This window comes from Camelina sativa, chromosome 17 (genome assembly GCF_000633955.1).
Source record: "Camelina sativa cultivar DH55 chromosome 17, Cs, whole genome shotgun sequence".
Taxonomy (NCBI): Eukaryota; Viridiplantae; Streptophyta; class Magnoliopsida; order Brassicales; family Brassicaceae; genus Camelina; species Camelina sativa.
The window spans coordinates 12,109,431-12,130,594 of NC_025701.1; the positions used below are offsets into that span (position 1 = coordinate 12,109,431).

A 21,164-nucleotide genomic window follows, 5' to 3' on the forward strand; every position below is an offset into this window, starting at 1 on the left:
TGACGCGGTGTCGTCTAGAACGCTGATTTTTATTTTATTACTGCAATAGCGATGGCTTTAATATTGACCTCTGCAGCAAATACTTAGGCCCTGGTCGGAACAGGGTCTTATTGGGGGTGCTAACCTAGAACTGTTAAGTAAATCCAAGATTGGTTTTGCCGCCTTAAGGTTGTATAAGCCGAAAAACGTAGCCGTTTATGCTTTACCTTTTGGTCTCTCTAAACTGCCGCTTTAACACAGCCGGCCACACAGTCAAAGAAATCCAGACCCACCTTAAGTCACTCTTAAGTCTTAATATTCACTAAATATTCAAAACCTTCATCAAATAGGCCTGATTACTTGCAGTACTGCTGGATTATATATTTTGTAAACACTGCAAAAACAATCTGACATTTCAGTCAAATTTTCAAGAGCTCTTCATTATGTTATATATATATATAGATACATTATATATTGTTTCTATATATACAGAGATCTAAACAGTTAGCTCCATAATCTTCCCATCTGCTTCTTCATTTTACTTTCTAACGAAAAATTCCAGAATCCGGCAAAAAAAGCAACGTTATGTCATCTCATGTTGCAGCATTGGGGCTTCCCGAGTCTCTGCAGCTTATCCCACATGCAAATCATCTGGCGAGGCGACTGATAATGAGCAGTGAAGTAGTCTTCTATGCAGCCAAACTGGCAGAACTTGAGGCTGTGAACCACTGCCACTGGTCTAGTCTTGTTGAACTTCTCCACCCACATTCCCATGCTCACATCTTCCATCTTAAATAACTGCAATAACCAATAAGTACAAGACCAATTCTTTATTGTTTCTTGGATGGAGTCACCTCAAAATCTTGTATATACGTAAAGGATAACTTACCCTTAATTTTTTCTGTTCAAAATCATCAACGATGAACTTAGCTATATCATATGACAAGATGTAACCCGGACCATTTGCGTATGGAGGATAATACTCTTCTGGCCATTCCTGATTTCACACAATTAAGAGAATAATCAACATATTGTCTAAACACCATATGTTTCCTGTTACCTGTTCAGCTCAGCTGAGTTTTGGGTTTGCTAGAAAATCTATACCTCGAATGTCACAGCCCATTTACCAGTGCGCAGAGGCTTATGGTAGAAGTTAATATTTCCAATATAAAGGCTCTCTCTTCCCTTAACCTTTTCTGCTTCCTGGATCACTGCATCCACTCGCACAAATGTATCATCGTCACATTTCATAACATACTTGGCCGCCACTGTGTTAACCTACAATATATTTCCCATATGAATAATTAGAACAGTAATAAAAGGTAAGGAGAAGAACACAAAAGAGCAGGGACGAAGACATTACCCCATATTCACAAATGGCAACCGTCTTGAGCACAACAAGGTCATAATGATCCATGTACGGTACTATGACAATATCACCAAAGTACTCTGCTTCTTTCTTAAGATCCACATTGACTTCCTTTCTTGCATGCTGCAAGATGAATTAACAGAATAAACAAATGGAGTTAAACTAATGGACATGTCTTTCAAAGAGTTGTGCTTACCAATGCCACAAAGAACCGAGCAACAACTTTGGATGATCTGACTAGCTTTTGCTGCATCCATGACTTCCTCACAGCCATTCTCTCAGCAAAATGGTTACCAGCAGAGAGAATTCCGATAAACAACTCAACAGGCTTTTCAGGTAACGAAGGAGCTTTCCAAATGCTTTGCATCTCCAGATGCTTCTGCGGAGCAAAACTCGGATTTGTTGAGGGTAACGAGGCAGCATAGACAGAATGCACATCAATATTCCCCTTCACTGCTAATCCAGTTGCATCCTCAAGAACAAACCCCTGACAAAAAAAAGACATTATACCAGTCAATACTAAAACCATTCCATCAACGAGTTCTGCAAATTAACAAGCGGTTGTTAATCAGTTATACTCACGGTTCTATAAGGGAAAGACGTGATATGTCTCCCATTAACACTAATGTGATAACCTTCCATCCCAGCTCGAAGTGTAAGAACAAAAAGCTTCCCTTCATCAAAAGGGTATGGCCAATCATGTGCCATCATCTTCTTCCTCCGACCCATCAACCTATTCAACCACCATGTCTTCTTCGATTTATCAGAATCTTCACCACCATCATCCCTCTTCCACCTCTCACATTTCACCTCTCCATCAACTATCACAAAAATTAAAGTTCTCATCTTTCTCATCACAATTATATATAAAAAAACTAACCTTTAATATAAACAAGTTGAACACTAAACAATAGTTTTAAAGTCAACTTTAGTCAGACATAAGAAAACACAAGTTACCAGATTCGTCTTCATCGCTAGATTCACGACCATCACAACGCAAACTTGAACCCCATTGCATACGGTAACAAGTGTTATGCTCAATCACAGGCCTCCCACTCCAATCACCTTTAATCCTCGGGTTAAAATGAAGAATCCGAGGCGGATCTTCACCGTCAACAGCCTTCAAACCTTGCAGCTCCATCATAAACTGAGTCACCATAGCCTTCTTATCACCACTCTTCTCAACGTGTGCCCAATGCGGCGTCGCCACAACGGTAATATGAGAACCCAACGTTAACCCACAGGGCAAAACCAAGATCCGGCTCCGGTTCACAAACTCAGACCCGGTAACCGTAACGTTATCAGGACATATCTCAATCCGGGTCATAACCGGAGCTTCTTCGGGTTTGATTAAACCCGAATCGAGTCCGTCCCACATTGCTTTCCCCATCGAAATCGCGTTCTTGGCTGTTTTGTGAAAGATTGAGAACTCGTCGCTGAATCCGCCATTGTCGAAAGAGCTCTCGTTGACGAAAATATCAGAGACGGACTTAAACTCTCGCATTCTCCGCTCCGGGACTCGACCCACCCGACCCGGATCCTTGAAAAGTCGATGTGGGTCTTCTTCTTCTCCAAGAACCAAATTTGCTTCTTTACTATTACCACCACCGAGAACCATATGTCTCGGTAACGAGTCAGAGGAACCATCGTCATCAGAACTGGAGACAGAACCGGTTGTTCTAAACATGAATGGGATCTCAAAGCTCATGCAGAGGAAGTAAAAGAGAAGAAGAGCTAATAAGAACTGAACAAGTCCGAATCTTGACTGTGAAACAGAGTTCTCGAGTTTAGACTTCTTCATTGCTTTCACAAATCACAAAAACCCTAGAAAACACACAAATTTGGAGAATGAAATAAGAAGGAGAAAGAAAGAGAGCTCACAAATTTGGGTAAGCCATTAATAACAAAGAAGAATGAAAGAAAGAATTATACTAGAAAGATAGTGAAAGAAAATTCAACGAAAGAATTAAACTTTTATTGGGAAAAAATCTTGACTTTGGGTTTCCCAACTTTAAAAGCACAATTTGGAAGAAAACAAAACAAAAAAAAAAAGCTTTGAACAGAACAACACAGAGAGAGAGAGAGATTACAAGTTTTTTTTTTGGTAACCGGCGTGTACGACGAAGATGGAAAGCCAGTTATTGTTTAAACTACGTCGTTTTCCATCGAATTGGTTAATAATTTGTAGAAGAACATATTTTAGTGGTTGTGTTGTGTGTGTTAGTTAAGTAAGTCCTTTATATAAGAAAGCTTTGATTAAATAATGAACGGTAAAAAACTACACACACATGAAATTAAACGGTGATCATTGGGACGTTCACATTTGTATATACAAAACTCCAAATTATAATGCAAATAACCGCTAATAACGTTATTAATTTATAACTTTCGGTTATAGTATATTTCTTTGGCTCAGATTCCAAGTGAAAAAATATCACAAGAAAAAGAGTAAAAGCCTTAATGAGTTTATTTTCATAGGTTTTTTAAATGATTATTAGAATAATAACAGCCAGGTGGGTTCGAATAGGATACCCACCACACATTCTCAATAGTTTTTTTTTTTTTTTTTTTAAAACGTAACCATCTTTTTTTGTTTTTTTAAATGCAGTTTTACAAATAGACAAAGTGACAACGTCGTTTATGGTCGTGTCGGTGTGAACGTTGTTTAGTTTCGTTTGCCCAATCACAATTCTCATTTATATTAGTCGTTGTCCATGCCGTTTAGTTTCGCTTTCACTACTATTCTCATTTCTCAAATTCAAATTTTAAAATCATTTTTAATGGGACCATATATATATATATATATACCACAGAAATATACAAAAACACGTTTCCAGATTTATGAAATAGTATTGAACTTGTGTGTTTACTTACAATATGTTTGGTATATTCAAAATCTGATTTTGTTTTGCTGGAATTATGGAAAATAGATTTTTGGTAAGAATGATATAACCCATGATTTGTGATCTGTGTAGCATGTGCTAAAAAGGTATTTTTGGGTGCTTTACCTATACTTGAATTTTTCAATATATAATAATACGAAGCGTAACTTATAACATTATGGGTCCGAATTTTTATACACATACAGTAGAGATCATTGTTAGATTCAGCTTAGTTAATGATCTTTTAGATACTTTTAAGGGGAATTAGAAATGAAGTCATTTAGACAAAGTTGATTAGTTTTACTTTGAGATGAAAGTTAGGCTTTGAAGTTTCAAAACCAAGAAAGAAACAGTTGACCAAAAAAAAATTTGGCAGCTCATTTGTCAATAGTTTCAATATAATTAGTGAATATGATCAAAGTCAGAAGAGAACATTAAACTTACAAGCTAGGTAATGTAAAAACTATGAACTAAAAATAATTAACTAATTTTAAAAAGTTGACAATGTTTAACGTAAAACTATATATGAGCTAAAATAAAATAATCAACCAAAACGTAAAACTTGACCAAAAAAAAAAAGACTATATATTTTGTTTTTTTTTTTTTGACAGATTATAATGATAACTCGTAGAGTTTTTCATTTCCAAAAAAGGACTATCAATGAACTGCCAAACGAAATTGAGAAATAATTTACACTATTTTGAAGGTAGCACAAATTCCGTGAACCGTCCCATATTGCGAACTAGTCAGATAAGTGCTTACAACATGTTCGAGGAGCATATGGAGCCAAATTATACATGTCCAATCATGTTTTTGCATTCCTTGTTGCCTTGTTGGGGTTTAAGTTTTGTTTCGGTTTAGTTCAGTTAATTTTCTTTTTAAGAATATTAAACTAAGTTTTTGAATATAATTAATTTTATTTGATAATTAATACTAGTAGTATTCAACTTGTAACTTTGTGACTCGGAATGTGATTATCCAATAACTCACAAGTAAATGTCATTGTCGTCTTCACTAGATTAGTACTGCCATCATTGTCATCAGAGAGATAGAAATACATTGAGAGGCTGCGACAAAGGGATCATGAGGACTTTGAAACCATCTTAAGCCTAAAAGCAAAATGTTCTTTTTTTGTTTGTTGTTAAAATAAGCAAAATGTTGTCACGAAGAGAAGCATTGAAAGCATAGACGATCAGATCAAGGAAAATGACCTTCTCTGTCTCTCACGGCACAAGTCTTGTTACTAAACTCAGACACCTCTTTGAACCCCAAATATGATTTGAGACACGGTCAAGATGATGAATACTTCTTTGAATTCTAACTAAAACTGACAAACACTAAAGCAAAAGGAAAAAAATGGAACCCACCACAGATGACTTGAAAAGTAGTCTGAACCAAGAATATAAATAAACACAACTGGTGTGGCATTGTATTCACAAAAATTTACAAAAAATAATCAGGGGTCTTGCGAGTCGTTTCTGGTTCGACTTGACGTGGTGGCGGATCAAACTGAAGGAAGTTCTGCTCCATGTTCTCTCCTATCTCTAGAATTGCAGCCATGTTACCACATCGGTAACAATAGTTAGGAGCACTAAACACAGTCACAACGTTTTTCTCCTGAAGAAACCAAAACAAGATGTCAGTAGACTGATTGGAGAGAAGAGTTCACCACGCCACGCTATAATAATTTTTGGTATTTGCTTGTTCTTTACCTGACACCAATTGTATCCTTCCATGACAAGCTGGTGAGCGCGGGATATAAGAGTTAGTCCGTTGGTGTGGTTAAACTGAGTGGCGATATCTTGTCCAAATGTGTATCCAGCTCCACGAGGAGATATACCCCAACCGCAACGATCATCTGGATCAGACCATAAGAGGTCACACATTGGACCTTCGTGTGGAACCTATAAAGTTCTCAACAATTAGAAAGACATTGCTTAAATCCAGAGTCACTAAAGTAATATGTTGCTTGTCTGGTGAACAAGGAAATTAGAAGTTACCTCCTGAATGCGGTCTAATGCTCGGATGTTGTCCAGCGTGTCTAAAGAAGGCGAAAGCCCACCATGTAAACAAAAAATCTACAAAATGACAAAAAGTGTTGCAGCCAAGTCAAAAAAGAGCCATAAATAGCAGATAGAAACCATATAATGAGGTGGTACTCATGGGGTATACCTGACTCTCAACGAGAGCAGTAAGAGGAAGGTAATCAAAAAGGTCTGTAAATGACTTCCAGACATTTGCATTACCATACTTCCTCAAACATTCATCATAAAACCCATACCTAAAAGGGTAAGCAAAAGAAGTAATCAGCAACCTTAACCCTTGAGTAAGCTTCAGAAAACAAAAACCCATATATGCAAATCATATCAACTGGATTAGCATGAATTTGAAACATACTACACTTGTACTCAAATTAGAAGAAAAAAAAAAGAGAAATGCTTACACTTGAGTAATCTGACGGCTTTCATGATTCCCTCTCAAGATTGTAATCCTATCTCTATACCGAACTTTTAAAGCTACCAAAAGCGTTACTGTCTCCACAGAATAGTACCCACGATCTGTGCACATTTATAACAACAACAACACAACTATGTCAATTCTATACTTAAGATCATTTCCTCTAAAGAAAACACACAGTAAAGCTCTCAAATGCAAATCTATCAACAACCCAATATAGATTCTACAGAAAGAATCAAACTTTGAAGTTGTAAACACAAGGTGTGACCATTCCATCCAAAGCTAACAACCTCAAAATGCAGAAAGAACAAAACTTTTAAAAATTTTGAAATCAGAAACAAATGAAATAAAGAACGAACCTACATAATCGCCCATGAAGAGATAATTAGTATCAGGAGCAGAACCACCAATACGAAAAAGCTCAATAAGATCGTAAAATTGACCATGGATATCACCGCAGATAGTAACCGGACATTTCACCGGTTGAACATTATATTCCTCCACAAGAATCGCTCTGGCTTGGTCGCACAAAGTCTTCACCTCCGTCTCCGTCAGCTGCTTACATTCCATTAACTGATCGATCTGACGGTCAACATCTCCGGTCGCCGGCATCTTTTAACAACGACGATGCTCTCTCCCCTCCTCTTCGTATCTGGATTCGAATCTATCTATCTACCATTTACTCAAAAAAGCTTCACACTTTTGTTTTCTCCAATTCGAGATTGAAAAAAGTAAGAAACTTTCACATGGACGAGGTCCACGGATGGATGACAAAATCACTTTTGTGAAAAAAAGATCGATTTTTTTTCAATTTTGTTTTGTTCTTTTTGTTTTTTTTTTTTTTTAAGTTTGATCATAATTACTCCCTCCAGCTTCCGGCAGCCGTGCCGGGTCAAACTCCATTGAGAAATGACACGTGGCTATCGTCTCTTGATCAAAATTGCTGTAACTTTACTTTAGTCGGCCAGCACTTAGGACCATGTAATGGGCCTATCCAGCCCAATATAATAGTAAGCCTTCTCAATAGACTATGCAAAGTGATGAGGTACATGAGCTTTGGCTTATTATGCAGCATATTGGGACGGAGCAGGTTACTTTTTTCCCCCTAACTATATATATATGATTCAGTTGCATACTTGCATGTATTAGACAATGTCTATAGTAGTCTAAAAAATTCAAGCTCAAGAAGCATCACTAAAACAAAACTTCATCACTACCCAATTCATCTTCATGCCATTTGTTCGTCTTTGCAATTATGGAATGGAGGAGCCTAAGTAAAGATTAGATATAAATAAGTAGATTCATTCCTAATCTCTTTACTAATATTATATGATTTCGAAATGAACAGTCAGCAATAGTTATATATAAAACACTTTCCTGCATAACCACATTGAGATCCGCGGCTATACTAGAATTAAGGTCGTCGATCATGTCGTCTACACGGTGACGTCCCCTTGAAGAAGCAAGTTACCATTTAAGATCTTCTTGAACCGAAGAAAACTTAGCTGCGAATTAAAGTATTATGATAATAATGAAACTTAGAATGATTAAACTTAGAGATTTAAGGAATTGACTAAACTTAGAAATTTGGAAATCAATAAAATTGTCACTATCTTGTCGTTTATCCATTTTTTTTCTACACAAAGAATAACGCATAAATCCGACGCAGCAGTCAGTAGAGTGAGATAAGATTGAGGTTTGAGGAGACCTGACAATCCCATGATAAGCTAATTAGAAAGATATTATATTTTTTCTTCTTATTTTGTTTGAAGGTGTAGAAAGAGGATAATAATAGCCAAACATGCATGTACTTCTTCAATAAAGATAAGGAGACGTGACTTTTAAAACCCTCAAGATCTTTTGTTATTTTGGCCACAATATTAGGTTAACTGTATATCTGACGTTACATTGCTATCCGTAAGCCTTAGAAGAAATTTGGTATCAAACACGCTTTTTAAAAAAGAAAAGTATATATAGAGTATAAAGAGATAAAATAATTTCATTGTAATTAATTGATAAAGTAAAAATCTATGTTGCATGGAAACGGAAACGGATACGCGGAAATGAAACGTTTCGGAAACGGGAAACGGGTTTTTTCAAAAATTAAGTAATGAAAACGTGTAGGAAACGTATATATGTATATAAATATATAGATATATATATAGAGATATAATAAATCCCCAAACATAAAAACCATATTAAAAAACTATAAAACAACACAAATTCAAAACATAAATATTAAATAGTTTAATTAAAAGTAAAACTGTAAAAAAAATAAACGTTCAAAATCAAATTTTTTGACTAGCAGCGCCATATATTTAGGGATTTTAACTTTTAAGCTACTAATTTTATTATATATTTTTATCATTATATGTATCATAAATTCTTATATTTTTAATTTATTTATTTATTAAATTTTGAAATAATAAAAAAGAGTTTCCGTCGTGTTTCCAAAACGGAAACTCCGTTTCCATCGTGTTTCCAAACAGAGATTATTAGGAATCGTGTTTCTGTGACTTGTTTCCGAGTTTCCATGAGTTTCCGTTTCCGAAATGTTTCGGAAATGGGAAACACACCTCAAAATAAGTTTCCGGTAAAAAATTCTTTTTAAAATTATCATCAAAACTTCAAAGAATAAGAGAGGTTAGTTTTTTAAAATTACCAAAAAAAAATAAAAAGGTTGGCAGCGACTAACTTCTTGTCGAATGCTACATACAGTATAATAAATTAAAGGAAATAGATCGGATGTTCACCTCGATAAATTGAATCTTCTCCTAGTTTGAACTTTGAATAAATAAGTCTATTTACCCTGAATTATCTTATAAAAGATGTGGTGTGAAAGGAAGATGGGGAAAAAACAAGAAACTAAATAAAAAATGATAAAATACTATTGGAACTCATTTTCTGAAACCAAATTAAACTTAGCAACTATGTTAATGTTACAAGAGTAATATGATTATATTTAATGTTATAAAAATAAAACTGAAAAGATTATAGAAAATAAATGAAATGAACAATTCTCTGTTTCTAAAGGGATTGGAACTCCAGTTAACATTTTCATATGATGTGCTGGGGATGAGGTTGCTTTGTTTGGAGAGTTTGGATAGTGTCAAGGTTTTGTTTTGCAAGTAATTGTTAATTATTTTATTTGTAAAAGTATATATATGTAGGATTTGACCAACACATGTGAGTCCAGATATATATATTTCTACGTTATTTGTGATATAAAAAAGTCTTATATCAAAATAAAAACTTAGGAAATTTCTAAAGAAATGTTGAATTTAGTTCCTTCGAATATCCCATGAACCTATTACCTATATATATACCACCTTCCTCTCTGTCCCATTCTATGTTAATAAGAACGATACTCAACGAAATCCTCATCTAAAGTTTCTGTCAAATCCATATTTTAATTTGGTTATCTTCCCGATCGACTGATCAATGAAGGCTTCATGTTGTGTTAGCGTTACTCAGGACGTGTCCATGTCTTTCAAATATATGGTACGTGATCTTTCTTCTTCGGTTACGAGATAGATACTAATGTAATTATGCTCATGTTTTTTGCCTATTTCATTTGCCTTCTCGTTTTTTTTTTTTTGTCAAACGCCTTCTCGTTTATTTCTTTAAATCCTTCGGCTATACGAAACTATAATAGATGCATGCATATGACAAAAATGCAATTTGTATATGGCTAAGTATCTTTATTTTCACGGTTAGCTTATTTATTATTAGAGTGTGTGTTATGAGGCAAAAAGCTATTGTCCTTTCTCTTTTTTTTTGTCATCTAGTAATCTTCTGGTTTAGGCTAAAGTACCTTTTACATTTTGCGATTAATCTTTGGTCCCATGCTAATATAATTTGGTTTTAAGTATAATTAAAATTTAAAAACCACATCTAAATTTAAACCAAGCTAATCTATAAAATGAATCTAAGTTTATTACAGAAATTCAAATAATTATATAATTGATTGATTAAAACTTGAAAGTCAAAACCAAAATTACATCATTCTGTTCTGTATTAATTAGCCTCACTCGCAAACTCTGTTTTCGTATCTCTTTTTTTTTTTTTTTATTGTACACAGAGAGAAGACGAGAGTCAAAATCATGAAAGAGGAAAAGGAAGCAGATTTGTTAACTGGGGTTATGAGGTCAACACCTCTTCAGATGATTGCATCGCTGCCATTAACTCCTATTGTCACCAGGTTCGTTACATTAGAGACTTAGAGTTGTCTTTGTGTTACAGCTGATTCTATGGGGATGGGATTAATTCTTTTGACGATTCGATGCTGTGGGTTCTTTTGTTTTTCGTAATTTTGTCTCCTTTTGAAACTGTCGAAGAGGATTGGTTGCTGTGTCGATTTGAGGCTTTCCAATTACAGTTGTTTTGCTTAAAGATGATAATTTCAGGCTTCAAGTAGTGTTTCTTTTTCTTTTTCTGGCTCGTGATGCACAAAGTTATGATTTTTTATGTTTCATGGTGACATTGTTCCTCGTCTGATGTAAGGTTCTTGGCTATGGAAGAGAGAGGGAAGTGATTCTAGAAGCGCCCTTGTATGATAAAGGTTGTGTTTTGGGAAACATTTTGGCTGCGCATTACCTTATCTCTTCTGACTTTGCTAGGGCCAAATCCTATGTTCGAGCTGCAGAATCCCATCTTGTAAGCTCTCTCTACCTTTGATTTTCTCTTTTATTCGTGTCTATGAAATCTTACTAAGTGAATTAATGATGTCTATAATCTGTGATACTTGATGAGTTTAGTGTCATTAAGCTGTGAAATTCATTTGTTTTAGGGGGAAGCCACGCCATATGAGAAGGCAGTTTTCAAGGCTATTGATTACTTCTTCTCTGAGAATATGGACGACGATGTGGCGTTGGAGTTACACTTTAAGGTTAGGATATGTTTCTTTGGCTTCTTGTTCTTTTAGTAGTTCTTCTCGCTCTTCTTATATTAGGATGGATTAGCTTTATATATCTTTCCAGCTTTCCTTTGTAGTAGCACTTATTCTAACTCTCATAGCTCTTTATGTTTTGCAGCTCTTGAAAAAGTTTCCTAAAGATTTGCTTTCTTGGAAGAGAGTAGAGATTTTGTGTTTTTACATGGGTAGACCCGATCTCTCTTTGCCTCTGTTTGAGAAGGTACTTCAAAATGTTGATCAAATTGATAAAAGCCACATAATTAATAGTTATATCGCTTTCGTTGATCTATCTCACTGACCTTGCAAACTTGGCAGATTCTACCAGAGAATCGAGAACAAGATTATGTTTACGGTATGCTTGCATTCCCCTTAATGGAGCTTGGACAGTTGGCAAAAGCTGAGCAAGCTGCTAGGAAAGGCTATGAGATCAACAAAAACGACTCTTGGGCTCATCACTGTGTGAGTTTCGGATGTCTTATCATTCCCATCTTTTGTTGTTCCTTGGTGATATTTCCTCTTATTATATGCAATCTTTTGTTTGTACTTTTGGGGCAGTTGTGTCATGTTCTTCAAACTGAATGCCGTTTCAAGGAAGCAGTAGAGTTCATGGAAGGATGCTCGGCTTCATGGGATCCTTGCTCTTCCTTAAGGTTACAGCAGTTTCAAACAAAGTGTTAACCTCTTCTGATCATCTCTGGATTCACCTATTAATGAAAACCAACACTCTGTAACATTTTACGTGAAGGTTTTCGCATAATTGGTGGCATGTAGCTGTTTGTTACTTGGAAGGAGGGTCTCACATAAGTAAGGTGCAAGAAATATACGATCATCAGATGTGTAAAGAGCTAGAGAAAGACGATGCTGTTGCTACAGATGTAACTCCCTAATCATTTTTATTTTCCCACTTTTTAAAATGAAAAGTTGAACTTGCATTAGCAATCTGATGTCTTATACTTTGTACTACTAAATTTCAGGTTTATAAGGATGCTCTCGGTTTGTTGTTGCGCTTGGACACACGCGATAAACTAGATGAGTTTTTAGATAGACTGAAGATCCTGGCAAACTGTTTGACTGATCAAGTAAGTAATGCACTTTATTGCCTTGCGTTCTCATATACATTAATTTGTCTTTTTTAAAAACGACTTATGGAACTTTGATGTTCAGGCGATGTGGTATCAAGAGTGGCTTTTTGATATCACGACAATTTGGGCATTGAGTAAAGTTGGATACACTTCACAAGCATATGTATTGCTCGAAGGCCTCAAGTCCCGGTCAGTACCACATTCTCTTTTGTTGCTTTTTATAAAACTTTTGTCTCTTGACTTATCATCAGACTTCCTCTAATTCTATCTAACAGAACATCTGATATGAGCGAGAAGAAACAGCAGCTGATGCAGAAAGCGATTGTGGTCTGTTCTTTTTTATCTTTCAGAGTTATTTATCATAGCTTCATATCATTCTTTTGTTTATATATTAACATCAAATCGTTTCAAATCAGCTTGCTGAAGCTGTTTATGAATATGGTAAAGGCAACTACAAAGAAGCTCTAGAACTGCTTGGTCCAGACTTTGACGCTGCTAACTACAAGGTAGTGCATATTCTTGAATCAATAAGACTATAAGGTGATACAGAATCTTGCATCAATTAGAAAACACTGAAAAAAACACACTCGTCTCCTTTCAATAGGTGATTGGAGCATCGGGTTTACAGATCGATGTTTTCAATGAAATATGGTACAAATTGCTGTTACTCACCGGTCAATCATCCATTGGTACACTCCCAAAAACACTATTATTTGCCAGCTTTGATTTTCTTATTCTTTACTCAGCTAACTCTGCGTTTTAAACAACCTGATTCACAGCGGTTGAAGTACTGGAAAAGAGGGTAAAGCAGAGAGACGGTGCTCCGTTCTTGTGGCGTTTGCTGGTATACTTCAAGTCCTTTATATGACCAGAATTGTTGATTCATGATACATATCTATCTACGTGTCTTACAGTTTATGAAACGTGGACGTTTTATTTATGGCAGGAGAAGAGTTACGGCATGGAAGGCAAGGCAGAAGAAGCTGCAAGTGCAGGTGATAAAGCGAAGGCGTTGGAATTGTCACATTTCAACTTTGCTTGATCACCAAAACAGCATTGGTCTTGTTATGTTTTAGACATCATGCTTTTGCGCTTTCGTTGTTGAATAAGTCTAAATCGTTTTATGGTCAACGTAAAAGTTGACCTTGTGACACAATATTCTATGTAAATTTGCGGTTTGACCAATAATAATAATTATATTAAATTTGTAAATTTACATTCTATTGACTTTTATATACAAAATATAAACATTAAACAAAAACCATTGAAAATATATATATTATGAAAAAAAAGACTTAAAGCAAAATAATATGAGAAACCTACCAGAAGACATTAATTAATGGATCTCGAAGGCTAGACTTGGAGTTTGAAATGTCGTTCAGTTGCGACATGGAACCATGTCTACACATTAATCCAACGTAGCCTATTTCATCAAATAACTAAAAAAAAATATGGTGATAAGAAATTTTATTTATCAATAACAATTTACACTATACATACAAGTAGTTCTATTTTTTTTTTTATTAAAAATATATCACAATGTGTATCTTTAAATTTTAAATCGACAGAATTTTGTGTAACAAATTCTAAAAATATTGAAGAGCTTCCATGGATAAGGTGATTTTTCTCTCCAACATATCTTACAAAATTAAGCAAATGACGTCTATTATTTTGTACTTTCATATATAAAAAAACTAGTTTTTTAGGACTTGTAGTGTTACATGCATCACCTACCTACAAGTTGTAAAACTTCCATGAATAAGGTAAGCTTGATCATTAACTAATGATTAATTTTCTCTCCAGTATATCTTATCAAATACTATACACTAACAATTTTCTGTAGTTTAATAACAAAATGGTGTTAAAAGACTTGTAGTTACATATGCATCACCTAAAAAATACATTGAAAATTCATGAGTTCCAGAAAACAAACCATATATTTTGGTGTGGGAGGGACAAAATGAAGACTGTTTCTCTCATAGAGTCATAGCCCTCAGCCCTGCGTCGGCCACATAAGCCAACGATTGGATTAAAAAATAATTAAAATCTCAACTATGATGACATGTTGACAAAAAACAAAAGGAGAATCCAACTCTTGATATTAATACTTTTCGCTGATCCAGAAAGATATGAGATACACGTATAGAACAAGATAATATGTGTATCTATCTATGATCTATGTATACAACTATTTTAGAAAATGGACGAATCGAAGAAAATATTCTTTACATTCTTCCTCATGAATTTTCTTTGTTTTATGGAAAATATATATATATATTTCTTCATTATAAAGCCCACGCGCACTACATTTTGACCTCTTCCTAATATAAATATATATGAACATTCACGAAGCTGTGGAGCTACGTTTGACATTGTTTAACCAGCGGAACTTATCGTTCATGTCATGGTCTTGAAACTTGATGTAATATTAACCGATAAAGAACCAACATTGAACCACGACGTTAGACTTTATCTTACAAAAGTCTTCACAGTCTTCACGCATATGACGCGCGTGAAGTAGAAAATGTTCAACAAGTTACGTAGATGGAGAGAACGAACCTTCCCAAGTACTTAGAAAATATTTACATTTCTTTAGTATTTGATCATTCCTTCCAACTTTCACACATTGTTAAATATTTGATCATTTAGTAATTTTCTTCATTTGATTTGTGAAGTTTCTAAATAACTTCATCCTGCATAATCCATCCGAATATTAACTTACAAAGTTGCCTTTTAGCCAGGCTTTGTTTATCTTTTAATCATTTACACTATATAACCAACCAAAACAAACCTCATCTTTCTCCTTCATTCACAAAAACAATAACTTCTCTCTGTTCTTCTTCTCTTGTCTCTCTTCTTTCAAACCTCAAGAACCAAAAACAAAATGGAGTTGTTCACGAAAGGTAACAACGTTAAGTTACGAAGCCACCTAGATAAGTTTCTAGTAGCCGACGATGACCAAGAAACCATCCGTCAAAGCCGTAAAGGAGATACACGGCGAGCCGTTTGGACGGTGGAGCCAGTCGTCGATAAACCTAATCTGATAAGGCTGAGGAGCAGCCACGGTACGTACTTAACTGCGAGTAACAAACCGTTGCTGTTAGGTATGACCGGTGAGAAGGTGACTCAGACGACGTCATTTAACAAGCTGATGGATTGGCAAACGCAGTGGGAACCGGAGAGAGATGGGTTTCAGGTGAAGCTGAAGTCGTGGTGCGGCAAGTGGATGAGGGCTAACGGTGGAACGCCACCGTGGAGAAACTCTGTTACTCACGACGAGCCTCATACGTCGAAGACCAAGAACTGGTTGATTTGGGATGTTATAAACGTTGATGTTTCTGATCTTGAAACCATGTCTGATGGAGATGATGAGAGTTCTGTTTCTTCTCCGGTTTCTGAATTCGGGTCAGAACCCGAGTCACCCGTTTCTGTCGGATCTAAGAAGAGTAGTATTAGCCGGTTCGCTTCTCTTGGTTTACCTATGTCTCCGAGATGGTCCACAAAACCGGTAAGTTTGACTAAGTCTTTAATAGTATCAAAATTTAATTTACAATGTTGTGTGCATTGATTGGTTTTTTTTCTTAATTGAGGCTACCAATAGAAAAGTAGTATTGTTCGATGAACTTAGACAATTTTGTATATGTAAAATTTTAGTTGGCATTATTAACTTGGAAAAGAAAAAGGTTGGGATTACCCGTATTAGTATCTAAGATGTAAGAAACATATCATTCTTTTCTCCACTAACATAGTATAATGCTCCTCACAAGCATACATCTATTCACCAACCTAATAGCACCAACATATATAATACTTGTTTTTATTGTATAGTTTAAAATTGATCTTTGGTTTATTGAGAACAACTTCTTGTTTTATAGTATACTATATAGTTGAAAATATGACACTATAAACCCAACTAAATTAACTTCAATGATTTCAAGAATTAAGTGACAGTAAAATTTCGTACAACACGTCCTAAAGGCTAATTAAAATTACATCTTTTTCTTCCTCAACAAGAAAAGGTTATACCTAATGGCTTAATATAAATAGTTTGGTGCCACATAGCATGAGTAAGACAAGTGGATCAAAAAGTAAGGTAGAAATGTTGGTGTTAGTTATGATTTAGTGATGGAGCATGGGTCCATATGAGAGCAAATTAGGAGAGTCCCACACTCATGAATTTCCTCCTCTCTTGGTCTTTCTTGCGGGAAATGGTTATACAGTTGTTCTCTAAATATTCGTTCAAATCTTATTTTTCAATCCATTCTTTTATGGCATAGGGACACTATAACATTTTGGGGGATTAAGGGCCATATAACTCACCTTTACATTTTATTGTCATACCACGTAATGCTTATAATCTTAGTGGAGATCTGTATTACAAATAGTTTACGTTCACATAGGAACTCAAGTTTAGAAGTAGAAACAAATTGAGAGAATACAATACTTGATTTTGATCTATCCTAAAAGAAAATGCATAACTACATACGTTATGAGAAGTTAAGAGAATTAGAAAAGGGGAAAAAATGAAAAGTAAGATGATACTTTAATTGAAAAATTTGTTACATATCTCTATCAAAATTTATTTGTGTCAAATAAACTATTATACTTATCAAATGTATATCTAAGTATCACACCTTTTAGAAATAATTCAAATGAATCTTTAATATTCGACATTGACTCCTAGTGGTACCACAGTGTAGTATTAGTAAAATGTTTATATTTCGTATAGAGAATCTGAATCAAACATTATGAATGATTGGAGGTTTTTTTTTTTTCAAACAGCCTTTGTAATGTGTTTATATATTAAACGATTTAATTGATTGAGAATAGAACACAATTAAACGCCATTTTTGTTTTCTTCTTCTCAAATTTAACACCAATTCTAAAAGTTATAAAGCATGCATTTGGAATTCTTTTTGTAATCTTAGAAAATACAAACGTTAATTACAATCTAATTCTGCTTTGGTCTTAAAATTCTACTAGTATTAACATTTTGCAACTAGTGTCTTGGGATTCTCACAATTAACTTTTCAAAGGATTTTGATTGGAAGTATAGCAAAGTTACAAAATCCTAAACTCGTGAACTACGCGTTTAAAATAAAAAAGCTCTAATAATGCCTACGTGGATAATTAAAATACGCGTTAAGTTAACTCTGACTTTTCTTACATCCACGAGCAATAGTCTCGTGTTCATGTTCCGCGTAACCCGTCAAAAAAACCCAATTTAGACCAGTCGAGTCACAGAAACACACACATATAAAAAGTACAAACAAGACAGAACCTTCATCTCACCTTCATCTCTCACATACTCACTTTCATTTGCTATATATTTTAACAGAAGACAACGAGTAGCTTCAACCAAAAGGAAACAGTACCAACAGTCTCAGCGATGGAGTTTTTCCAGAAAGCAAAAGCTGTTCGTATGCGCAACAGTCACAACAAGTACCTAACAGCAGACGACGACGAAGAAACCGTTACTCAAAACCGCAACGGATCAACCAAAAACGCTCGTTGGACCGTCGAGCCGGTTCGCGACTCGCACCACGTCATACGTCTCAAAAGCTGTTACGGCAAATACTTGACCGCTTCTAACGAGCGGTTCTTGCTCGGAGCTACGGGTAAGAAAGTGATCCAGCTGAAACTGAGCCGGCTCGATTCGTCTGTTGAGTGGGAGCCTGTTAGGGAAGGATCACCTAAGATTAAACTTAGGACTAGATCCGGTAACTATCTCAGAGCTAATGGTGGTCTTCCTCCGTGGAGGAACTCGGTGACTCATGATAATCCTCATTTGTCGGCTACTCAGGATTCGATCTCTTGGGAGGTTGATGTTGTTGAGATCTTGATTGATTCTGAATCCAAGAACGAGTCTCCTAAGAAGACGATGACGCCACCTCCGCCGCATCGGAGACCGTCGAGTTCGCCGTTGTCGGTTTCTCATTCTAGGACTTCGTCTTCTCTTTCAGACAGATCCGATTCAGATGTGAGTGTTTAAAATTTACTAAAACACCCTTTAAGTTTGTTTAAATTACTGAATCGTACCATTTTTATTTTCCGGTTATTGAAATTTTTTGATTTATTTTGGCCAGTCGGTTGAGTCTCCGCCTAAATCTGAGGGGCGAACCATTTACTACCATATCGCCGACGAAGAAGGACACGTGGAGGATGAAACAACCGTTGGATATGCTTTCACGTTTAAAGGAAACAGTGTGGCGGAGCTGACTCAGACGTTGAGAGAAGAAACGTGTTTAGAGGACGCTGTGGTGTGCACTCGGAGTCCTTTAAATGGCAAGCTGTTTCCTCTTCGTTTGCAGCTTCCTCCTAACAATGGAACTTTGCATGTCGTTTTATTTCCCTCCAGCGCTAGCCTCTAGACGTGAGTTTTTTTTCTTTTTTTCTTCTCTCTATTTTTACTATCTTTAGATGCGTTAACTTATATGATCTTGCTTGTTTGTTAAATTTTACCAGTTGCACAAACCAAAATAATTGAGCTATGAGATTGGGTGGTTCTTGTTTGGTGAAGCATATGATATGAACCTTATAAGAAGATAGTATAAGAGTTGGTAGTTGGTACAAGACTCGTGGCCACGGAGGTAAAAAAGGCGTCGCACTTCATCAGCAGCGTTTGACATTAAAATTAGTATAGTAAGAGTTCTTGATTATATATATATAAGCTAGTAAGGAGTTATATAATTCTTTTTGGGGAACATAATGCAAGTTGTTTGTCTTTGTAAATAAGCGATGATTTCTTGGTAAACGAACATTTTGATTTTGAGGGTTTATTTGCGTGAGCATGGATTCGCCATAAACAAATACTGTAATATCATTATATTAGCTAGCAAATGGGAAAATTGGAAATGAATTGCATGTCTTAAAAAATAATATATAGTACCAATTTAGTGACCAGTTTCTGTGATAGTAAAATCTTGTAAATACTTTGTTGTCGCGGATGTTAAGGGGTTTGAAACTCTCTTAAGGTTTAAATATCCATTAAACTATCATAATTACACATAAGATAATCCATCAAGCATAGGAAGACCCTAACAGCAAGTCATAGAAGATATAATGAATCCAGAATAACATTCAAAAGAGGAATAATTCATAATATAGATAGATATATACCACATACGATTAGAGTTTTTTTTTTCAATTTGATTACAAGTATATTTATGGATTTTTTTGTGATTATAGAAGGATCTAGAATATACAAAAGAGGAATATTTCCTAGTATCCTAACAACATTGATACAGTATCTTATTATCAAACTTGTTCATTATATATCTAATTTTTATCTTTTTTTTACAATGCTTAATCAAATCATTATTTACAAGATATTTCAAAACCTACACATGTACTAGTGTCATTATTTTACATGATCATGATTATAACAAAAAAATATAGTACTTGGATTGATAGAGTAAAAGAGAGAAAAAATAGTTGTAAATATTATTCGACCCTTTTATTCTATATACTAAATCAAATCCACCATATTTCTCAATTTCGATTGTGTCATTAGTCAAAATCTTCTAACTCAATCAAGATTGTGATCCAGCTGAAACTGAGCCGGCTCGATTTCAATCTGACCTTAGATTTTGACTCTGAGATTTTGACTCTGAGATCCAGCTGAGATTTTGACTCTGTTCAATCTGACCTGAATCCCATTTTGAACTTCAACGTGAGCTATATTGGTCTTAATGGGCTTTGACTTCTTTTAACCCTGTGGTGGGCTTTTTGATTAATCTTCAGCGACAATTGGGCCGGCCCAGAGACAATGCGATATACGGCACCGTACCGTAAAACGAAAAGATATTTTGGAGTGTTAGGTTTTCGTATTTAGCAAGTTGAAGGTTTGAGACGGAAGAAGCAGGAAGGAAGGTAGCTCAGCTCAGATCAGATCAGATCTCGCTGATCAAGCAGGTAATTCTTATGATTTTATTTCTATTCGTTCCGTTAAATGCAAGATATTTCAAAACCTACACATGTACTAGTCATTATTTTACATGATCATGATTATAACAAAAAAAATATAGTACTTGGATTGATAGAGTAAAAGAGAGAAAAAATAGTTGTAAATATTATTCGACCCTTTTATTCTATATACTAAATCAAATCCACCATATTTCTCTATTTCGATTGTGTCATTAGTCAAGTTTTGGATGTCTTCTAACTCAATCAAGATTCCAGTCTGATTGTTTGTTCCCAGAAGTCCTTAAATATTGTAGAGAAGTTATTTGATTAGAGGTTCATGAATCTACCTGTTGCTTTATGATTTTGATAGAAAAAAAACAAAAAAAAGCTTGGTACAAAGTTAGTTCTGAATATTTTTAATTGTTGATTTCATAATTACTTATTTAACTGAATGTTAAGGGGTTTGAAACTCTCTTAAACGTTTAAATATCTATTAAACCATCATTAGTTAAAGATAAGATAATTCATCAAGGAATAATATACAAAAAGAGAAATAATTCATAATATACGTCTAA

General features: G+C 35.0%; 4 protein-coding genes across 4 annotated transcripts; 2 read left to right on the forward strand and 2 right to left on the reverse strand.

Annotated features, from left to right (window-relative positions):
• LOC104756816 (hydroxyproline O-galactosyltransferase GALT4-like) lies at positions 381-3,532 on the reverse strand. Its single transcript, XM_010479464.2, has 7 exons — positions 2,306-3,532; positions 1,931-2,169; positions 1,545-1,835; positions 1,343-1,471; positions 1,084-1,257; positions 869-976; positions 381-777 (listed from the first exon to the last, which is right to left on the reverse strand). The coding sequence occupies exons 1-7, from the start codon at positions 3,147-3,149 to the stop codon at positions 568-570; spliced, it is 1,995 nt and encodes a 664-aa protein (XP_010477766.1). The 5' UTR covers positions 3,150-3,532; the 3' UTR covers positions 381-567.
• On the reverse strand, positions 5,489-7,568 carry LOC104756817 (serine/threonine-protein phosphatase PP2A-5 catalytic subunit-like). The gene is made up of 6 exons (XM_010479466.2): positions 7,047-7,568; positions 6,674-6,788; positions 6,403-6,511; positions 6,231-6,308; positions 5,943-6,134; positions 5,489-5,847 (listed from the first exon to the last, which is right to left on the reverse strand). Exons 1-6 carry the CDS (start codon positions 7,297-7,299, stop codon positions 5,674-5,676), a joined length of 921 nt encoding a protein of 306 aa, XP_010477768.1. The 5' UTR covers positions 7,300-7,568; the 3' UTR covers positions 5,489-5,673.
• On the forward strand, positions 9,946-13,907 carry LOC104756818 (tetratricopeptide repeat protein 38). The gene is made up of 15 exons (XM_010479467.1): positions 9,946-10,188; positions 10,769-10,888; positions 11,191-11,343; positions 11,477-11,575; positions 11,721-11,822; positions 11,918-12,061; positions 12,158-12,252; positions 12,348-12,477; positions 12,577-12,681; positions 12,767-12,873; positions 12,960-13,011; positions 13,101-13,190; positions 13,289-13,373; positions 13,464-13,528; positions 13,631-13,907. The coding sequence occupies exons 1-15, from the start codon at positions 10,129-10,131 to the stop codon at positions 13,724-13,726; spliced, it is 1,503 nt and encodes a 500-aa protein (XP_010477769.1). The 5' UTR covers positions 9,946-10,128; the 3' UTR covers positions 13,727-13,907.
• On the forward strand, positions 15,332-19,543 carry LOC104756819. The gene is made up of 4 exons (XM_010479468.2): positions 15,332-16,192; positions 18,023-18,664; positions 18,771-19,057; positions 19,150-19,543. Exons 1-3 carry the CDS (start codon positions 15,569-15,571, stop codon positions 19,053-19,055), a joined length of 1,551 nt encoding a protein of 516 aa, XP_010477770.1. The 5' UTR covers positions 15,332-15,568; the 3' UTR covers positions 19,056-19,057; positions 19,150-19,543.